Here is a 16,284-nt window from a genome sequence, read left to right on the forward strand (position 1 = left end):
CCCAGTGTCGTGGACACTTCGCGAGCACAACCGATTCGTTCAGGGCCTAAAGATTTATCGTAACGGACCGTACGAGCGGATCGTGGATCATGTCCGAACCAAGAATTATAGCGACGTGAAGAGCTACGGGATCCAATGCTGGCAATTTATCGTAAGGCAACGAGCTGTTCACGCAGCTATAATCGAGCAATCGTCCTCACCAAACAGCTCACTAGACGAATTTTCTTCAAAGAAGCGACACCGAGTCCGTAAGTGGTTCAAGGCGGCGCTCAAGTGGTGTGCTGAGACGCTCTCATGTCGATATATATGGCGCCAGGAACACGATGCAAATACTGCGGGTACTAGCTACCTTGTGTGATGCAACCGATCTATTCTATTGCTAGTTGGCCAAGACATCCCAAGTTGTGACTTGTGCGCTTTAATATAACTACACTTCTGAGCGAGATAAATACGGACGCAATGAGGTTGCTGTGTTTTCAACTGAGTCTGGGAACTGCTACGAGTACAAAGAGGTGTATCGTGGGAGCGCAGACATATATGAACGATGTTGTGAAGAAGTAAGGTTATTCCTTTATCCCCCCCCGTGGAAAACATCCCGAATTACGTTCGAACTAGAACCGAGATAAAGTGTTCGAGACAAGAGGAAACGAGCTGAAGGGCGTGGAATGCACCGCTCAACAGGGAGCAAGTCATCAAAATCCCGTGCTTTCGAGCTGGTACAAGCGAGAATTCTCGGATGTCGTTCTGAATGACGGCTGTTGTTCAACATAAACGAACCAATCCTCATGCCAGCACATTATCTTGCGTTTTACCAAAAGTTGGAAAAATCCGGTGTGAAACAATGGGTTAAACTGGTACATTGTACCAAAATGAACGATTTTCCCGGATACACACCGCAAGTGTCATTCCTTCAACATTGATCACTTCTAACCTTTCCCCCATTGACCAACACCAAACATGAGCCGCCCAAGTAGTAGCAACAGCAGCACTTGGACTCGAGGCAGCGACGTCAACTGGACCTTGACACACCAGCGTGATACTTTGCAGCCACCCAGGAAGATTTTGCTCTCAACTCTTCGAGTGAAGGTGGTGACAACGGAACCAGGATCTTCAACACCCGCTTATGCTACAGATTCAGTACATAAGAGCCGAATTCAGAACTGGTTCAAGGCGTCTTTCAAGTGGTGTGTCAATGCGCTGACATTATGCTGTCTTCGCCAGCCAAAACGTTCTTCGTACACTGAAATCTGTCGAGGCCCCACACTTGGCAGCAAACCAACCATCTCCACCAATGCTCGGGGCGACTCATCGTCTATCGAGTTTGTGCCAATACGAAGTCCCTTATGTGGACCAGTCCAGAAACCAGCACCCCCTCCACACGATGATGACGAAGACGATGATTTAAGTATGAAAAGCGCACGTATAGCTGCTAGGGAGATCGAAAGATGCGGTGCGAAGCTGTCGCCTGCAAAACCTCGGGAAATGATGAAGAAATCCGGAATTTGGGGTTGTGATGAGCATGAGAGATACTGTGAAGCGCTCGAAATGTATCGCTACGGGTCTTGGAAACAAATTGCGGCCCATGTGGGATCAAGAACAGAACGTCAAGTATTGAGTCACGCACAGAGTATTCGTGCGCGGAAGAGAAAAGATGAAGAACGACAAGCGAGTGCTATTTCCAGTCGTTTGTCGCTTCTGGAAGCAAGAAAATCTACACCTGAGGAGCTTCTCGCAGCTTCGATGAAAGGTCCTCTTTCAGTGAATTTGCCGTCCTTCGTAAACCACCGTTCTGATGTCGTGGACGCCAGTGTCGACACAGCATTTACAGATCTTCCACCTTGGGACTTGAGCTTCGACCTCGATTTATCATTAACAGAGGAGTTTGAAGCCAAAGTTCCGGTAGAACGAACAAATGGAGAAATGACTTACGATGACGAAGGGAGTGAATTGCAGCGAAGCACCAAGCGCTCGAAGCTTGACCCAGCCGCGATCGTTAGTTTTGACGCCCCGCTATCTTCCTCGTCTCTAGAGATCTTTCTGGAGGGAGTGCTTAGTGATGACGACGTGCTCGAACTCCTCGAAATTCCGCCAACGCCATTAGAAATTGAACACGCTTCGTAAACACGCTTTTACGTGCTTTTACGTAGCTAATATTCCCCAGCTAATTGTAAACAAAAACACGCCTTTGTAAAAAAAAATTCTTGCGCTTTATACAAGTCATATACACGACGTCACACCTGCTTATACTTTTCTGTTAAATGGTAGCTACATGCAGATGTACAACAGCCTATTGTTGTGGTTTCAATCCATTTCGAGGCCATTCGTTCGGCCTAAAGCAGAATGTTTGGATAGAGAGACAGCTGAGCGCTGACGAGCCAACTTGGCTGCTGAAGCGAATACCGACACTGCAGCCAAAGATGAACTCGTATCGCATGACTCACGTTCGCTGCTTCGCTGGGTAGACGCCACCCCTTCAGAACTCTCACTCACCATCGTCTCGGCATTAGCTCGAGAATTCTCTTCTTCCCACACTTTAAACCGACTAGATGAGCTCGACCGAGAAGACTCGCTGCGCAGAGAGAAATGACTCGATGTCTTTTTCCCCATCGATGGCATCGAAGATGCCGAGATCAAGCGGTTTCCCTGAGACGAACGAGGTCTGGGCTCCGAATCGGTAGAACGGTGGCGGATTGTTTTCAACTCGGTTCGGTGTCGGCTATTAGCTCCCATTCTTGTGGCACTGGAGAACTTTTCAACATTCGAAGAGTTCGCAAGTGCTGGGATTGAATCATCCAACTCCGTGATGATCCACTGTCGCCGTCCTGGGATACCAGACGTCCTGGTATCGGCTTCACTGACAGACACTTGAATGCTTGGCCCTCCGCTATAAAGCTCCAGAAAAGTCATCCAAACATCTTGGCTAATAACGTGATAGTCGCCTCCTCCGTAACTTCCTCGGCTTCGTCTCAAGCTATTCTTTGGCATCAATTCACCGTTGACAAAGTCAAGGAGAACATAGTTGGCCACAGGCCCAGGTCGAGGAGGTCTTGCCATGCGGTACTTCGTGCTACGACGGGTTTCACCAGACCCTGCAGTATCGCTGACTGAATCCACACGGACATATTGTAACCACTGGTCAAGCCACGCTGAACTGATGATAAACTGCCTACCACTCGGTTCCTGGTTCAATGTTGCTTTCATTTGCGAACATGTTCGTGCACTCAAAATCTCGTCAAGTTCTTCAGCTCTAGTGACGGACAGACGGAGTGGATAGTGGTGTGTAGTTCCACGAGAACGTTGATCGAGTTGCAACGCCTTCGTGGACTCAATAAAAAACTCTTCGTCCTCAATCTCACTGTCTGTAAGTGCCATCCCTGTACGTCTCAACCACGGAGACGGACGTTCTACCTCCACCTCAACCACCGATCGCGAAGAGATTGGTGCAGTGGGTTTCCGTCGACCTGCCGAGCAGACTGCTACCGTGAATCGCTTTACACGGGGATCGTCTTGTCCTGCCATGTTGCGTAGTGTACTGGCACAAGCGCGACAGGTTCGTTGTGGCGCACCGTCCTTAATAAGTCGATGTTGGCTCGGAGCTGAGCCGGCAAACGGTAGATACGTTCGGTCGTGAGAGCAGTGCGCACACACGAGATGTCCACACAACCGACAGTGGTGTCGTCGACGCGTAAGTGTGAAAGATGTTAGACAAATCTGACAGCGAGGGCTTGCCGTATCCGGAACCCAGTTCGCTGCAGCTTCCGGGTGTGAATAATAGCAGTGCGGTTCCATCTTCCAAGGGTAGAACGAGATAGAGTACATGACGGTGACATTGCTGGCTTCGGCTTGAGCTTTAGGGACCAGTCGCTTCCAGAGGAGTGAACTTTTCCAGCTGGACATTTCAGCGTCACCCGTCTCGTTACCAGTGCTGTGATCTGTGGAGTGTTTAGTAGGAATGGAGAGTATCTCCACGACGTTGTCGTCGATGTCCTCGTCCGAGCCTGCGCTAACGCGTCGCGTGGAGTTGGTGTTGCTATCACGACGACCTTTCCTTTTAGTCATCTTCTCGTGTTTCGTCCGCTTCGACCAGGATTTCAAGCCGGAAAGCAGAAAGCTCGAAGGACGTGGCAGCGTTCCCTGGATCGACCTGGAGGTGGTGAAGGGCTGGGATGCGCGACGACGCGGACTCTGCTTGTCCAACATGAGTCACTCAACTCAAATCCTTAATGGCGACAGGAATGCACCCAACGCAGTGACGCAGTAGGAAAAGACGAATTGGCCTCGGTCGTGCGAGAGCCTGGAGATAACTGAAAGTGGCGAAGTGTACGGTATCTGCTTGACCACGACGCAACCAGATTTCAAGAGGGTTCAACGTGAGGGGGCGTTGTTCGTTTCAACATTCTCGAAAAAAAAAATGTTGTTTGCTGTCGCAAGTTGCGGAGTTGTTTTCACCGAGTTGGAACACTGACAGACGATAAAGCAAGTTTGTGTCAACATTTTGCCGACCTTGCCACTGCATATTAGTGAAAAAGTAAGGATACCTCCCCCGGCCTATCCACGTAGGTCAATAGCGTAGTGGACAAACCATTTTTGCAACACAAGTTCCCTAATCTTTTGGTGAAACGTTAGCGAAGGTTCTGGTAGTTTTCTATCGTCGTTTGTCACGACGGTCATGAAAAGACGTTTGACTATACGAAACCACTTACCTGTAGCTAACATGGAATGTGAGAAAACCGTATCGATTCGCTTGCATGATGCGTATCAAAGTGCCCGTAGTTGGTGACACTGACCTATAAATCGCAAGCACTTTCGAACAATACCCTCTACACTCCTTGCGTGGGGTGCACTGGTGCGTTCCATCGCGCAATTGACCGGGGAACGAAGAACCCCCGACGGGAACGGGAGTCTGGAGGGGAGTCTTCGGGCTTGGACACGGTCGGTGGAGTATAATGCTCATCAAAACATCCAGCACTGCCAATATGCACACAAACGTTAAAAGCCGACCAAAGCAGCAAGTAAGTGAAGATACATTCCCTGAAACTATACCTTTCCATTTGACATTTGAGCTGATCGTATATCTCGGCGCAGTCTGTCGTTAACCCGGCCTAGATCGACACAGAATTCACGCCAGAAATCATCAAAGAGGGAGAAATATGTATAGTACTTTGTCCACGTACATGGACAATGACATCGATCAGCAGCCCGTTTGTAGCGTCGTAAGTAACTTGGGTGCGGACGGGTGGAGCGATGAACTGCTCCCAGTTTTGACGTACGCGCGTAAAGAACTCCATCCACGTTTGGCATTTGGGTCTGACGGCTGCTTCACTCCACAGAACTTTAACGACGCGGATTGACCCTCGAACACTCGCTTTCCTCGACTCGATGACTCTCTTCCGGAAGCATCGCGTTCGAGCAACAGAAGACGAATCGTCAGCGGGGACTAACTCGTCCAGTGGGGTTCGTAGAAATTGCTCGAATGCAGCGACGTTGATACGATGAGGAGCGTTGGCAAAGACCATGCGTTGAGTACGTGATAGACGGCGAGATCCGAGTCGAATTCCTGCTCGCACTAGCCAAATTACGACCGCCAACCAGATCATATTGATCACGAACCAGAGTCCCGGGTAGCCGATGAAGTTTTCGACCACTAAATCCTTGATCCATTGAAGGGATGGGGCAGTAGCCTTATCCATTCCAAGGAGATTTCCGTCTGTGATTCGATCCAGCAGCTCAAAAGCGAGAATAGCAGCGAACATAAACAGTAATAAGTCGAAAGAACCCTTGAGTGAGCGCTGGTTAGCTCGCGTTGCCTCAGCTAACACAGCCACGTTGCGCTCGACTCCAAGGACGAGCCCTTCAAGCATCATCTTTGCCATGGTACCGTTCTGACTTTGCACTTGTTTCAGCTTAGCTCGAAAGCCTCGAAGCAGTTTGGCAAGGTCTTTGCAGCGCATTTCCAAGTCTTTGTGGGTTTTACGAAGCTGCAAATGATCGTACAACGCAGCACCAGCCCCGGTGGGGTCATCTTCGGACGGTATTGGCCGCGAGGGGATATTGAGCGCTAATCCACGGAGTGATTCACGTAAAAGTTCCAGGATTTCTTCCAGTAGAACGAGATCATGCGCACAGTGACTGACTCGATCCCGCATATCGTCTAATGCTTCCGGATTCATCTCGAAGCTCGTCATGTAGTTGCGAGCACGTGCCAATACGTCGCCCAGGATGAAAGTTCGTTTGAAGAAAAACCGCACAACTAGTTCACGTGACAATAGAGCCAAGTGTGCAACTAACAATGGCTCGTGTTTGTTGGCGTTCGGTCCAGCAAGTAGCATCCCATCGTGTCCAACCAGCAGCTTGTCGTCTTTACCGATGTCGTGTACTGAATGCAGCTCTCCCAGAACCTGCTTAAGCTCATTCTCTTTCTCACCACGATCTAGATACGCTCGAGCAGGAAGTTTCGGTGAGATTCCACTGGCAGTGAGCAGTGCGAACTTATTTCTCGATCGTGCGTCGCCCATGAACAGCATGTCCAGTAGCCCACGCTGATGTGAAGACAATAAATCGTTGATAATCTTAGACGAATCCAAGTCCACATCCACTAAAAGGCGAGCGAGGTGATCGACGCACAGAAAATCTGCCGAGCGGTCCATTGTAGCGTCGATTTCCATTCCGTAGACGATGGAGCCATCCCCATTCAGATGCATACCAAAGCTCTCGATCTGAATGATGCCATCTTCAATTGGAGCGTAGATATCTGCCTCGAAATTGGTGAAACAATCGAACTCGAAATCGACGATGGCAATTTTCGTTAGTCCCGGTTCAATAGCTAACGATGTCGACGTTGGTGCGTCGTCGAGTTCGGACGTAAAGAGTCCTCCCTGACAGCGTTCAAGAGATCCTAATCGGTCGTTTAGCAGGACGATCTGGTTGGGTCCAAACGGAATCCACTCGCCCACCATTAGTCGAACATTTTCCAAAACAATGGCGAAAGAGAGATCAGCATCTTGGATACTGCTGCTACCAACACTCGCTGCCCCTTTGCGGCATTTTTCAGCTTGCCAGGCATTGGAGGAGAAATTGGCAGTGCCATTTCTCATCAAACATGACGGGAGATAAGGACTCGACACATACGATACCTCCTCGATATCTGTGACGCGCGAAATGTACACACTTCCGTCCCCACGTCGAATTCGGAAATGCCCTTTATCCGGGTCGTACGTGATCTTGAACAGCGGGTTCTCCACTAAAACGAGGCCGGATGGGTTGGTAGTAGGCATAGGACGCGTTCCTAGTCTTGGAGACTCCGCTGGTGCCGAAATAACGTCAGGAAGTGAAGATCTCGGCGCTGTGAGGAACTCGTCGAGTCGCTGCTTGTCTCGAGGAGGCAATGACGCGAGTACCGTCATACCTTCCTTCGTTACCTGGTAGGCTGTGGACGGCTGGAAATCCTCGCTGCAAGTCTTAAGGGCATTCACCAGCTCGTGTTCCCGTAGATCGTCAATAGCTGCTCGAGCGTCGTGGCTCATGTTGAGCCACAGTCTTTTCGACTGTCCGTCCTTGACGATACTCGTGCATACAGGCGAATAATCGAAAGCTAGAAGACCGTGGACAATGGCCTCAAAGACCATAACTTGAAGAGGCAAACTACGCAACCACTTTTCTTCCTCATCAGTTGAGCTGGGATACGTTGCGAATCGAGAGAGTAGATACAACAAACGCAGATGACTCGGAGTCCAATTAGCGTCATCTTCAGTCGACAGCGATGCGTGCAGGGCGTCCAGCTCCATCCGACTCTCCATATCCAACGTTTCTTCACGAACTCCTGACACACGCAGCGCCATCATCGTGGAGAACCAAGGAGTCCGTAGTGGTCTTGAAGAGGCGTAACCTACACTCAAAAATAAATTTATAGTATTCGCAAGAATTCTATTTCCTTTTAAAATTATGTAAAATCTGTAATTGAAATGAGTTAAATAGCAAGTGCGCGAAATGTTACATTATTTAAAGAAAATACTTCATGAAAAAACTAGCTACCAAATTAAATCTGGTTCCTTCTCGATTCGGAGCGATGCGCGGACTTGTTACATTTTTGTGAAAGATACTTATTCGCGGCGACGCAACGCTGCACCAAAAGACGAGTTATGCCAAGAGTTGCTGGCGTAACAAAAACACATATTCTTAGAACCTGCTTGGCATAGTATTACGAGGTGCAAACTCAAGTTTGCTGTCTAAAATAAGCATTCTGCAGGATACACTATGCAACACGTGTTTGGTTTGTGTTGCTATCAGCAGCATAATGTAGTCTGCACGATTCGCAAATTGGATTTTGGTATTTGGGGGTTTGGCGTATATTATAAGGTTTTAGGCAGGACTTATTGGGCTATAAAAAAGTAAGTGCAGATAGAGCTGAGACATTACTGGAAAAGGATTATGACCGGTTATACTTGCCCTCGATGTGACCGCACCTTTGCTCATGAGTCTTCAGTTCGGCGACATCCAAGCCCAGGTATCTGCTACAATACCCGCTCTCGGGCTGCGATTGATCAGCTACAACGCAACCACCGAAACCAACGTTGGCGAGACAATCGGTGACGCGCGCAGAGGATTGAAGTTACAGCGACACGGCATGCACCTGAGTTGCAAACAGAAGATTTTAATGTCCTATCGCATGGCAGAATATGCCCTATTGATTATGATCCAGCTGTGAGCCTAGTTCACTGTGTACAGAGCGGCCAAGGGTTCTGTGAAAGGTGCATCACATTGACTCACGCGAGTTTATGGCTACGTGCCCATTGTCCAGGCATTCAGTGTTTCCTGCAGCACAACCAGAGCTTCTGGCCATAGCTCAGGCAGAAGAGCAACAACATGTGCGGGATCAACACGATTTTGGTATGCACAGGCTCAAACGAAACGGTACGTGACAGTACTAGTGACTGTGACGATTAACTAAATTAGTAGATTTTAACGTTTCCTAAATGTTAATTGTACTCAACAATCTCGTCAACTATCAGTGTTCTCGTGATTTGGTCTGTGCTATTTGGAGACGAATTCAGCTGAGCTGTTTCCAGTGTTGTCGTTCCATTCTTTTGCTGTCGTATATCGAGAAGATAGGCAACACCATGGACGTCCCCGTCAAAGATGTTGAAGCGACCATCTAGGATGGCGAGGGTGATTCCACACCCGAGATTGACGTTTATCTTGCTGTACTTCTTAGGAAGTTCTAGAAACATCCTGTAGACATCCGAGATAGGTTGCGAACAGTAAGTCTAGTAAAGGGATGGCATTCTTCAGATGCGAAAGAAACGCACTGTTAGCGATCCAGTTGCTCACCACTCGCCGCTTTTCCCTCTGTTTCTTAGATTTTGACTTGAGGAAATCTCGACCGCTCACCATTGACAGGATGATGCTCTCAGATTTAAGAAGCGCTGTTTAATGGTGCCCATATCTTGTCAGCGGAGATTAGCAGTGCGTGTTTGCCTTCAAAACCCTGGAGCTGACGAAGTTCCGCCAAGAGCAACTGATTCTTCTTGAAGAGCTTCGCCATCTGTCGGCTGTTTTCCTATAAGTTTTCCCATCCACTTAATCTTGGCCACCATGGCCTTAATAGTCAGACGTATCACTTAGTAAATGCGCCCGTGGAAGAAGTATCGGGAAGTTCCTTCTGCAATGTGGACCACTTCCGCTGGTTGTCGCTGTGCTGTCGGTGTCGACAGCGATACAGTGGTGAGCTTCAGGGATTAAAGGACTCGCTCCACATCAGCAGCAACGGACACTGTGTCATGGAAAATACTTCCAGCGTAGTTAGACTCCAGAAAGTAGCTGTCTTTCTCGCATTCTAGAACGAAATTGATTTCGCTCTTGTCGTTGATGTCCGTCCACGCGCACGTTTGCTTTGCCGCTTGTGTAATCGCGTACACGCTCGATGTGGGTCTGATGGTGATGCATTCGCATTCGTGCAGAAAGCAATGCCATCTGTCACGATTACTCGTCCGATGCAGATCGTTTGGCCGTTCGTGCTTTGTCGATGGTGACTTCGAAGTGACAACAACCGAACTTGTCGGCTCGGTCGGTCCATCTTCAGAGGTAACTAGACGCTATTAGCGGCTGGTTGCGAAAGGGTTGATACGTTCGACGAAAGCCCAATTCAGGCAAGATACCAGTCGGCTGATAGAAGAGCGAAAAATAAGACCATGGTCGCAGGGGCACTAGAGGTTTGTTGTGTAGCTGAATGCAATAGCTTTAGTGAGCTTTAGGTCGCTGTTGTGGTTGCATAGAATACTGCTAAACTTTGTAAAATTGAATAAATACTTCCTCCGTTCAATAAAACTAGGGGCATTTCGGAATGATGGTCAAATCGTGAGGTCGATTCACATCAAACATGATAATTGTTGTAGTAATCGTTTATTGCGGATATTACCAAGTAAAAGATCTATTTTATAGCTTGCTAATCAACACCAGCGCTTGCGCCTCTTGACACACTTCGGAGTTTAGAACAAGGTATTCTGGTAACATGCCCTGGGGGCAAAGTTTTGCTTTGCCCATATGGGGAAGCTTATAACCGTTGCCGCCCTGGCACTTAAGAATACACTTCATAACTTGCAGTACAGTGATAAATATTTTATCCAGTGTATCAATGTGAAGACTTCTAAATGATTCCTTAACCACTGTGATCAGCTCATTGGTGATTCTGACGTAAGTTTCATACTGCCGGCTCTGGATAGCAGCAAAGTACCCTAGATCTAAACAGTTCAGGTCAGGTGAATTTGGTGGTTGGCATGTGAGAACGTATTCCAGCCACCACTTTGCCCCTCACGAACGACATCAGCATCACATGGAGCTATGCGGGAAAACGAAGTCTAGCAGGACTTTGCTGTCCACAATTTTAATGTGCGTTCCAAGTTAGTTCCTGCTGGCCTATTCTTGCTGTTGCGCCGAGCGATGTATTCTGCTGAAAACAGCCACAAACCTATTTTACGTTTGAATCGAGTCTTTCTGTGTGGGTCATATCTGTAACATTTCAAATCATATTATTTGGAATATTATATAGATTTTAAGAGGTAATTAAATAAGTTGCTACTACCTGGGCCTTGCGACGGCTGCAAGAAACATGATCTTCTCCACGTGGCGTGCGCTCTGAAGATGGCGGTCTGATGGCTTTTCATGGGGCAGCATGAAGTATCAACGTGTCTTCTTGTCGTGGTTAAACCACTTTTCGTCGATATGGGCTGCGTTAAGCATTTGGTCGAAAGCATGCCTTTCTGTTTCTCCATTACAACTTGGCTCAGACTCCACGAAACTAGGGCTCACTCCATCCTGCGCTGTCGATTAGCCTGCTTCAGGACCAGCTTAATAGTGGTAGTGCGCACAACAATCTCTTTGTTGGTCATCATATTGAAGATGAGGCCAACAGCAAGACCAAGAATCACGGCTGTTTGTCTATAGTTGGACCGCTTCTCGGGCGGCACAGCACGGATAATAGCTTCGACAGCAGTGCGATCGCATTGTTTACGACCTGGATTTCCCTTGTACCTGCTCGCTGCATTGCCACTCAAGTCGCCAGCCGTGACAGCACCCTAGTAGCGTCTCCAGATTATGTCTACAGTGTGCCTGTCAACTGAAAACATCCTTGCGATGCCTTCGCTCTATGAGGCAATTCTCCGCTCACATTGACCTTTAGCAGCTGCAACAAAATAGCGCGTCGTGAGTTGTCATCTAAGATTCTCTTGCCCATTGTCCCGTTACTGTAGCTATTTTGCTTGGGCGTAACGGGTTAACATGAAAGTGAATGGGATGTATGAGTGGCTTCGGAAGGTCGCCTAGACATGAATATTTGGATTCATGTCACAAAAAAAGATTTACCGAAAGCTTGCGTCAAGAGCTTTTGATTGGACAAGTCACGCGCTAATCGGGAAAGTATTGTCTGTGCCACAATTCGTTTTGTCCAAATGCCCTAATATTATTAAACGGAGGAAGTAAAGTTTATCAATGTTTTATTCCCTGCCAATTGTTTCGGAACAATAATTTGATCTCCATTTCTTCTAAAATTTATTTCAAACAATTATTGTTAAACATATTTTTAGATATATTAATTTTGAAATATTTATTGTACAATTGAGATTTGGTGAAAACGAATTCAAATCAGAGTTTGTCAATTATTTCTGAATTTTAATATTTATTGAAGGTGCTCCTTTATTCACTTTTTGATGTCAAGGTACCTATAAATTCATTTTTGGGAGCCCATAAATCCACTTTGACTTATGGTCACAATGAACTGATCTATTGAAATGATTGGACAAAAACACTAAGCGGCTTGTTTGCAATGTTGATTAGTGGCCGCTTGGCAAGTTGCATTCACTTGTAGAGCGATGGAGCGTGATGACTCTGCCAACGCGCTGAGCGTCATCGAGGAGGGTGACGAGCAGGACTTAAACGCTGAGGCCTTTGCAGACATGGCCATGAGCGGAATGGACATGAATCTGGAGCTCAACACACTACAAATCGACAGGAACGGCGCATTCAGTGCCGCCGTGCAACCAACAGGGACACAAACGAAGCGCAGCGCCTATGAGGAGTTGAAAAATGGCGCTGTATATTATTCTAGACGAGAGGACAAGATGCAGGTGCTGCAGGAGCATCCAGTGGTGGCCTCGGTGTCCTCGGACGGGAGGTCAGTCGGCTGCAAATGTGGACGCAGTGTGCGACTGAATCCGCCGTGGTACATTCTTAAGTTCGAGCAGCACGTGGCCAGCAGGAATTGCACCTTTTTAAGGCAAAGTAGACCCAGGAAGAGGAAGAGGCCGGAGAATAAAGACACAAGAAAAGGAGATGCAGATGACCAGGAGACACAGGAAGCCGAAATCGATGATGACGACGAAAATATTGGAGAATATTCGCTGCAGTCAGTGGACGCAATACTCCGTCGAGAGTTTGGAGTGGTACATAATGACCAGCGACATATTGAGCCACCTTCTGACGATTCCCCCGACCATCGCGTTAGGATGTTTAAAGGAGCGATGACACTACGCGAGAACCCACACTTTAAGCGAATTACACCCGATGGGAAATTTGTAGAGTGTAAATGCGCGAGGATAGTGCTGCTCGGCGCTCCGTGGCAGCCTGGGCAGTTTTTAATGCACGTAGCAGACAAACAGAAGCCAAAGAAGCGAGCGAAACCTGCATCTGCCGTGGCGAATGAAGAGTGGAAGAAGAAAAGGATAGCGACCTCGCCAGCAATGAGGACGATGATTTCAGGAGGTGTATTGATGAGACCACCCACGTCCGCAAGTGCGTTGTTACAGGCATATAAAAGCAAGAAGAGCTTCCCACGCGAAATCCGGTGGGATGTCGCTCGAGAACGTGGCTTTTTGCCATGCCCAGGCCTGAGAGATGAACGTATGAACACGTTTGTGACGTCTGCGATTCAGCTGACAGGAGGTGCACGACATCGACAGAAAATTGCAAGAGAGCTCTTCCCGCATCTCTTTCCGGACAACGCGGAGTATGATCATGCAGATGAAGCAGGTAATGGAGATCTGGACCATTCAAGCACAACACACAAGCGACACCCGAAGCTCCAGCAGCTTCTTGAGGCGGAAAAACTGTTACTACACGATGTTATTGAAGGCGAGGCCCTGTGGTTCGTGGATAAGGATGGCAACTCAGTGCGCAGTTTGGACTGTCTCGGTGTCGTGGAGTCAAGTAAAGGGGAAGATCGATGTGCGTCTTGTACGGCACTTCGTAGTAACGCGGTGTTGAGAACAGCTGCGGCTGCAAAATACAAAGTGGCAACACGTCCGGGACCGCCACGCAACCCGATCAACAGGAAGTTTTGTTCGGGACGCGTGTGTTCACTGCTTGAAGCTGAGTTCGACATGCAGGAGCCTTACGCCAGAGTGCTGCGCGATTTGGCACTCGCAGATATCCCCATCGCTTTGAACACGTGGATGGAGATGGCTACAATGGGACTTTCAGGCGATTTTGATTCGCATTCAGCGCTACTTGGACTAACGGAGGCGATGGTACGATTGAAGGACAAGGAGCAGCGAGGCGTGGGGTTACAGAACATGACGTACAGTGATCTTCTCGATTCGTTTATGCGCTCGCTTGCTGACTTATCTCCAGAAGCGTGTGAGCTGTTTCAGCGGCATTTGGGTGGGCGTAAGCAAAGGCAACTGCTGGCAGCGACATCGAGACCTCATAAGCGTAAGCTGCAGCCTATAACCATCAAGACTGGACAGGACCAACCAGGCGACTCACTTTATGATGGCACATCGAGTTCGACTGCAGTGCGTGCTACAAGCGACGATGGCTTCGTGCACTTGCTGGATCCTTCCGTTGTTGGTCTCAGTATGCCTCATTTATCTATCGGTGACATTCAAGACGTCGACTTGACCTCATTTCCCACCTCTTCGGCAATGCAAACCCAATCCAGTAACAGTGAGGCAACCGCGTCTGCAGCCAACTCGGCGACTCCATCCGAGTCTTATCAGTTGCCAACAATCCAACAAAGTCGCTCAGAGACCGAAAAGCGCAACGACGTTGCTATTGATTCGGTCTCTGAATTAACTTCAACTGCGCTTGGCAGAGAGGATCACGAAGAAACTGTGGACGCTGAAGAGCAAATGGAGAGTGATCCAGCTGCAGTGGCGTTCCTCTCCGAGCTAGCACCTTCCGACGGCAAGGATATCAGCACGAGTGATGAGGCGGTAATGCCAACGGACCACGTTCCATGCACTGGCCTCCGCGATGAAAATGTGCAGGCCTACGTGTCCAACGCCGTTCAATTAGTCGGAGGCAGTCGACCTCGGTACGTTATTGCTCGCGAGTTGTTCCCGCAGGTGTTCGGAAACGACGAGAAGGTTCGCATCGTTGACAAGCTCAATGAAGAACAGCGGCTAATGCTACAAGATGCTGTATTTAGCGAGTGTCTGTGGCGTGTGGATAAGGAGGGTCGCTGCGTCCGAAGTCTGCGTTGCAAGCGATTTGTACCAGCCACCGACAACCAGAACCGTGGGAATCAAAGCCACGGCGTATGTCGTGCATGCCGTGACCTACGCACGGTGCCGAACTTCCGCAGTGTGCTCAGTCGCTCCAAAGCGCCAAAGAAACTCGAAAACATCAAATACGTGCCCAGTGTGTACACTGAAAGCGATCCTTTTCTGCGAAAACTGTCCAAGAACTCGGCCTTTCGTGGGCTTTACCAGACTGTCAAGCGTATGGTGTCTCCAGGATCTGGTGGTAACAGTGACGTTGATGCAGAACGAGTGAAGCAAGTGCATTTCTGGCTGCGCTTTGCTCGTATGGGCGTGTTTGGACACTTCAAATCGCACCCAGTTTTCGAAGGATTGATGAAGAGCATGGTGGAGGTGAAGGACAAGGAACGTCGTGGTGTTGGAAAGCAGAACATGCAGTACTCTCGAGCGCTGGATGAGTTCATGCAGAGTATGGCGCAGATATCTACAGAAGCGTTTGAACTCTTCGCTGGCCAGTTTTGTGGCCGCACGCTGCGCTCACAGAAGGTCAAGCGGCGATCCACCAGCGCAACCCTCACTACTCCAGTGCAGACGTCCATTGGAGCTGAATCTGCGCCAGTAAAGGACACGGGCGGTGCTGTGGATCCCCCTACACACCAGCCACTGTCTTCGCCAACTCATCAGCACCAACATTATCTCATGCCACCAGACGACCTACTTAGTGGGCGGAGTTTATCTTCTGAGGAAAGTCAACGCTTCATGGATCGCATGATGGACGAAGTGCGACTGTCAGTGAGTCGCGAGATGGAGCTTGCTGAAGAAGAACGTCGTGCAAGTGTTGGAAATTCGGGAGATATTGAGCAGCACACCAACGATGAAGATGAAAGCAATCGATTGGGTCCTGAGACGTATCTGGATGACGAAGGAGTACTCACTACAGAGATTTAATGGTTGAATCTTGGCAAAGTAGCAATGATATTATGGAGAACTCAGTGTAGTGCTGTTTCAAATACCATACTGGCTACAAAATTGGACCACCTTCAAAAACCTGCACTTTTATTAAAATATGACGATCTTCTGGACGAGCCCGACTCACATCGAACTGTTCCAAAATGGATTTGTAGGACGCTTGATGTTTCATGTGATATCAAACAATTGACCACGCATTAAATTATCACCTTGGAAAGATTCTCCATTCCTACATGTTTTAGCACTTCGTCAAAACACTTCATCTCGAAATTCCGATAGGGTCATTCGAATAAAGATGACTTCTGTTTTGCTAAGTCGAATCACACAACATCATAGCCCCCTTCAT

The 16,284-nt window shown here is 48.5% G+C and overlaps 5 protein-coding genes across 7 annotated transcripts; 2 read left to right on the plus strand and 3 right to left on the minus strand.

Annotated features, from left to right (window-relative positions):
- Positions 1–914: 914 nt before the first annotated feature.
- Positions 915–2,241, plus strand: PPTG_02155 (hypothetical protein). Its single transcript, XM_008893160.1, has one exon. The coding sequence runs from the start codon at positions 958–960 to the stop codon at positions 2,119–2,121; it is 1,164 nt and encodes a 387-aa protein (XP_008891408.1). The 5' UTR covers positions 915–957; the 3' UTR covers positions 2,122–2,241.
- PPTG_02156 (hypothetical protein) lies at positions 2,239–4,200 on the minus strand (the record flags this gene model as incomplete). The annotated part of the gene is made up of 1 exon (XM_008893161.1): positions 2,239–4,200. One exon carries the CDS (start codon positions 4,198–4,200, stop codon positions 2,302–2,304), a length of 1,899 nt encoding a protein of 632 aa, XP_008891409.1. The 3' UTR covers positions 2,239–2,301.
- A 198-nt stretch (positions 4,201–4,398) lies between these two features.
- Positions 4,399–7,887, minus strand: PPTG_02157 (hypothetical protein). 3 transcript variants are annotated; one of them, XM_008893163.1, is made up of 4 exons: positions 5,175–7,887; positions 5,044–5,102; positions 4,539–4,968; positions 4,399–4,461 (listed from the first exon to the last, which is right to left on the minus strand). In XM_008893163.1, the coding sequence occupies exons 1-3, from the start codon at positions 7,839–7,841 to the stop codon at positions 4,821–4,823; spliced, it is 2,874 nt and encodes a 957-aa protein (XP_008891411.1). In that variant the 5' UTR covers positions 7,842–7,887; the 3' UTR covers positions 4,399–4,461; positions 4,539–4,820. The 3 variants fall into 3 exon arrangements, with proteins under 3 accessions (XP_008891411.1, XP_008891410.1, XP_008891412.1); XM_008893162.1 differs by having other exon boundaries at positions 4,399–4,968; XM_008893164.1 differs by having other exon boundaries at positions 4,399–4,968; positions 5,044–7,887.
- Positions 7,888–8,975: 1,088 nt separating this feature from the next.
- PPTG_20886 (hypothetical protein) lies at positions 8,976–10,072 on the minus strand (the record flags this gene model as incomplete). Its single annotated transcript, XM_008894313.1, has 3 exons — positions 8,976–9,217; positions 9,306–9,422; positions 9,913–10,072. 3 exons carry the CDS (start codon positions 10,070–10,072, stop codon positions 8,976–8,978), a joined length of 519 nt encoding a protein of 172 aa, XP_008892561.1.
- Positions 10,073–12,304: 2,232 nt separating this feature from the next.
- PPTG_02158 (hypothetical protein) lies at positions 12,305–16,145 on the plus strand. Its single transcript, XM_008893165.1, has one exon. The coding sequence runs from the start codon at positions 12,363–12,365 to the stop codon at positions 15,915–15,917; it is 3,555 nt and encodes a 1,184-aa protein (XP_008891413.1). The 5' UTR covers positions 12,305–12,362; the 3' UTR covers positions 15,918–16,145.
- Positions 16,146–16,284: the final 139 nt, after the last annotated feature.

Source organism: Phytophthora parasitica (genome assembly GCF_000247585.1).
Source record: "Phytophthora parasitica INRA-310 unplaced genomic scaffold supercont2.2, whole genome shotgun sequence".
Taxonomy (NCBI): domain Eukaryota; phylum Oomycota; class Peronosporomycetes; order Peronosporales; family Peronosporaceae; genus Phytophthora; species Phytophthora nicotianae.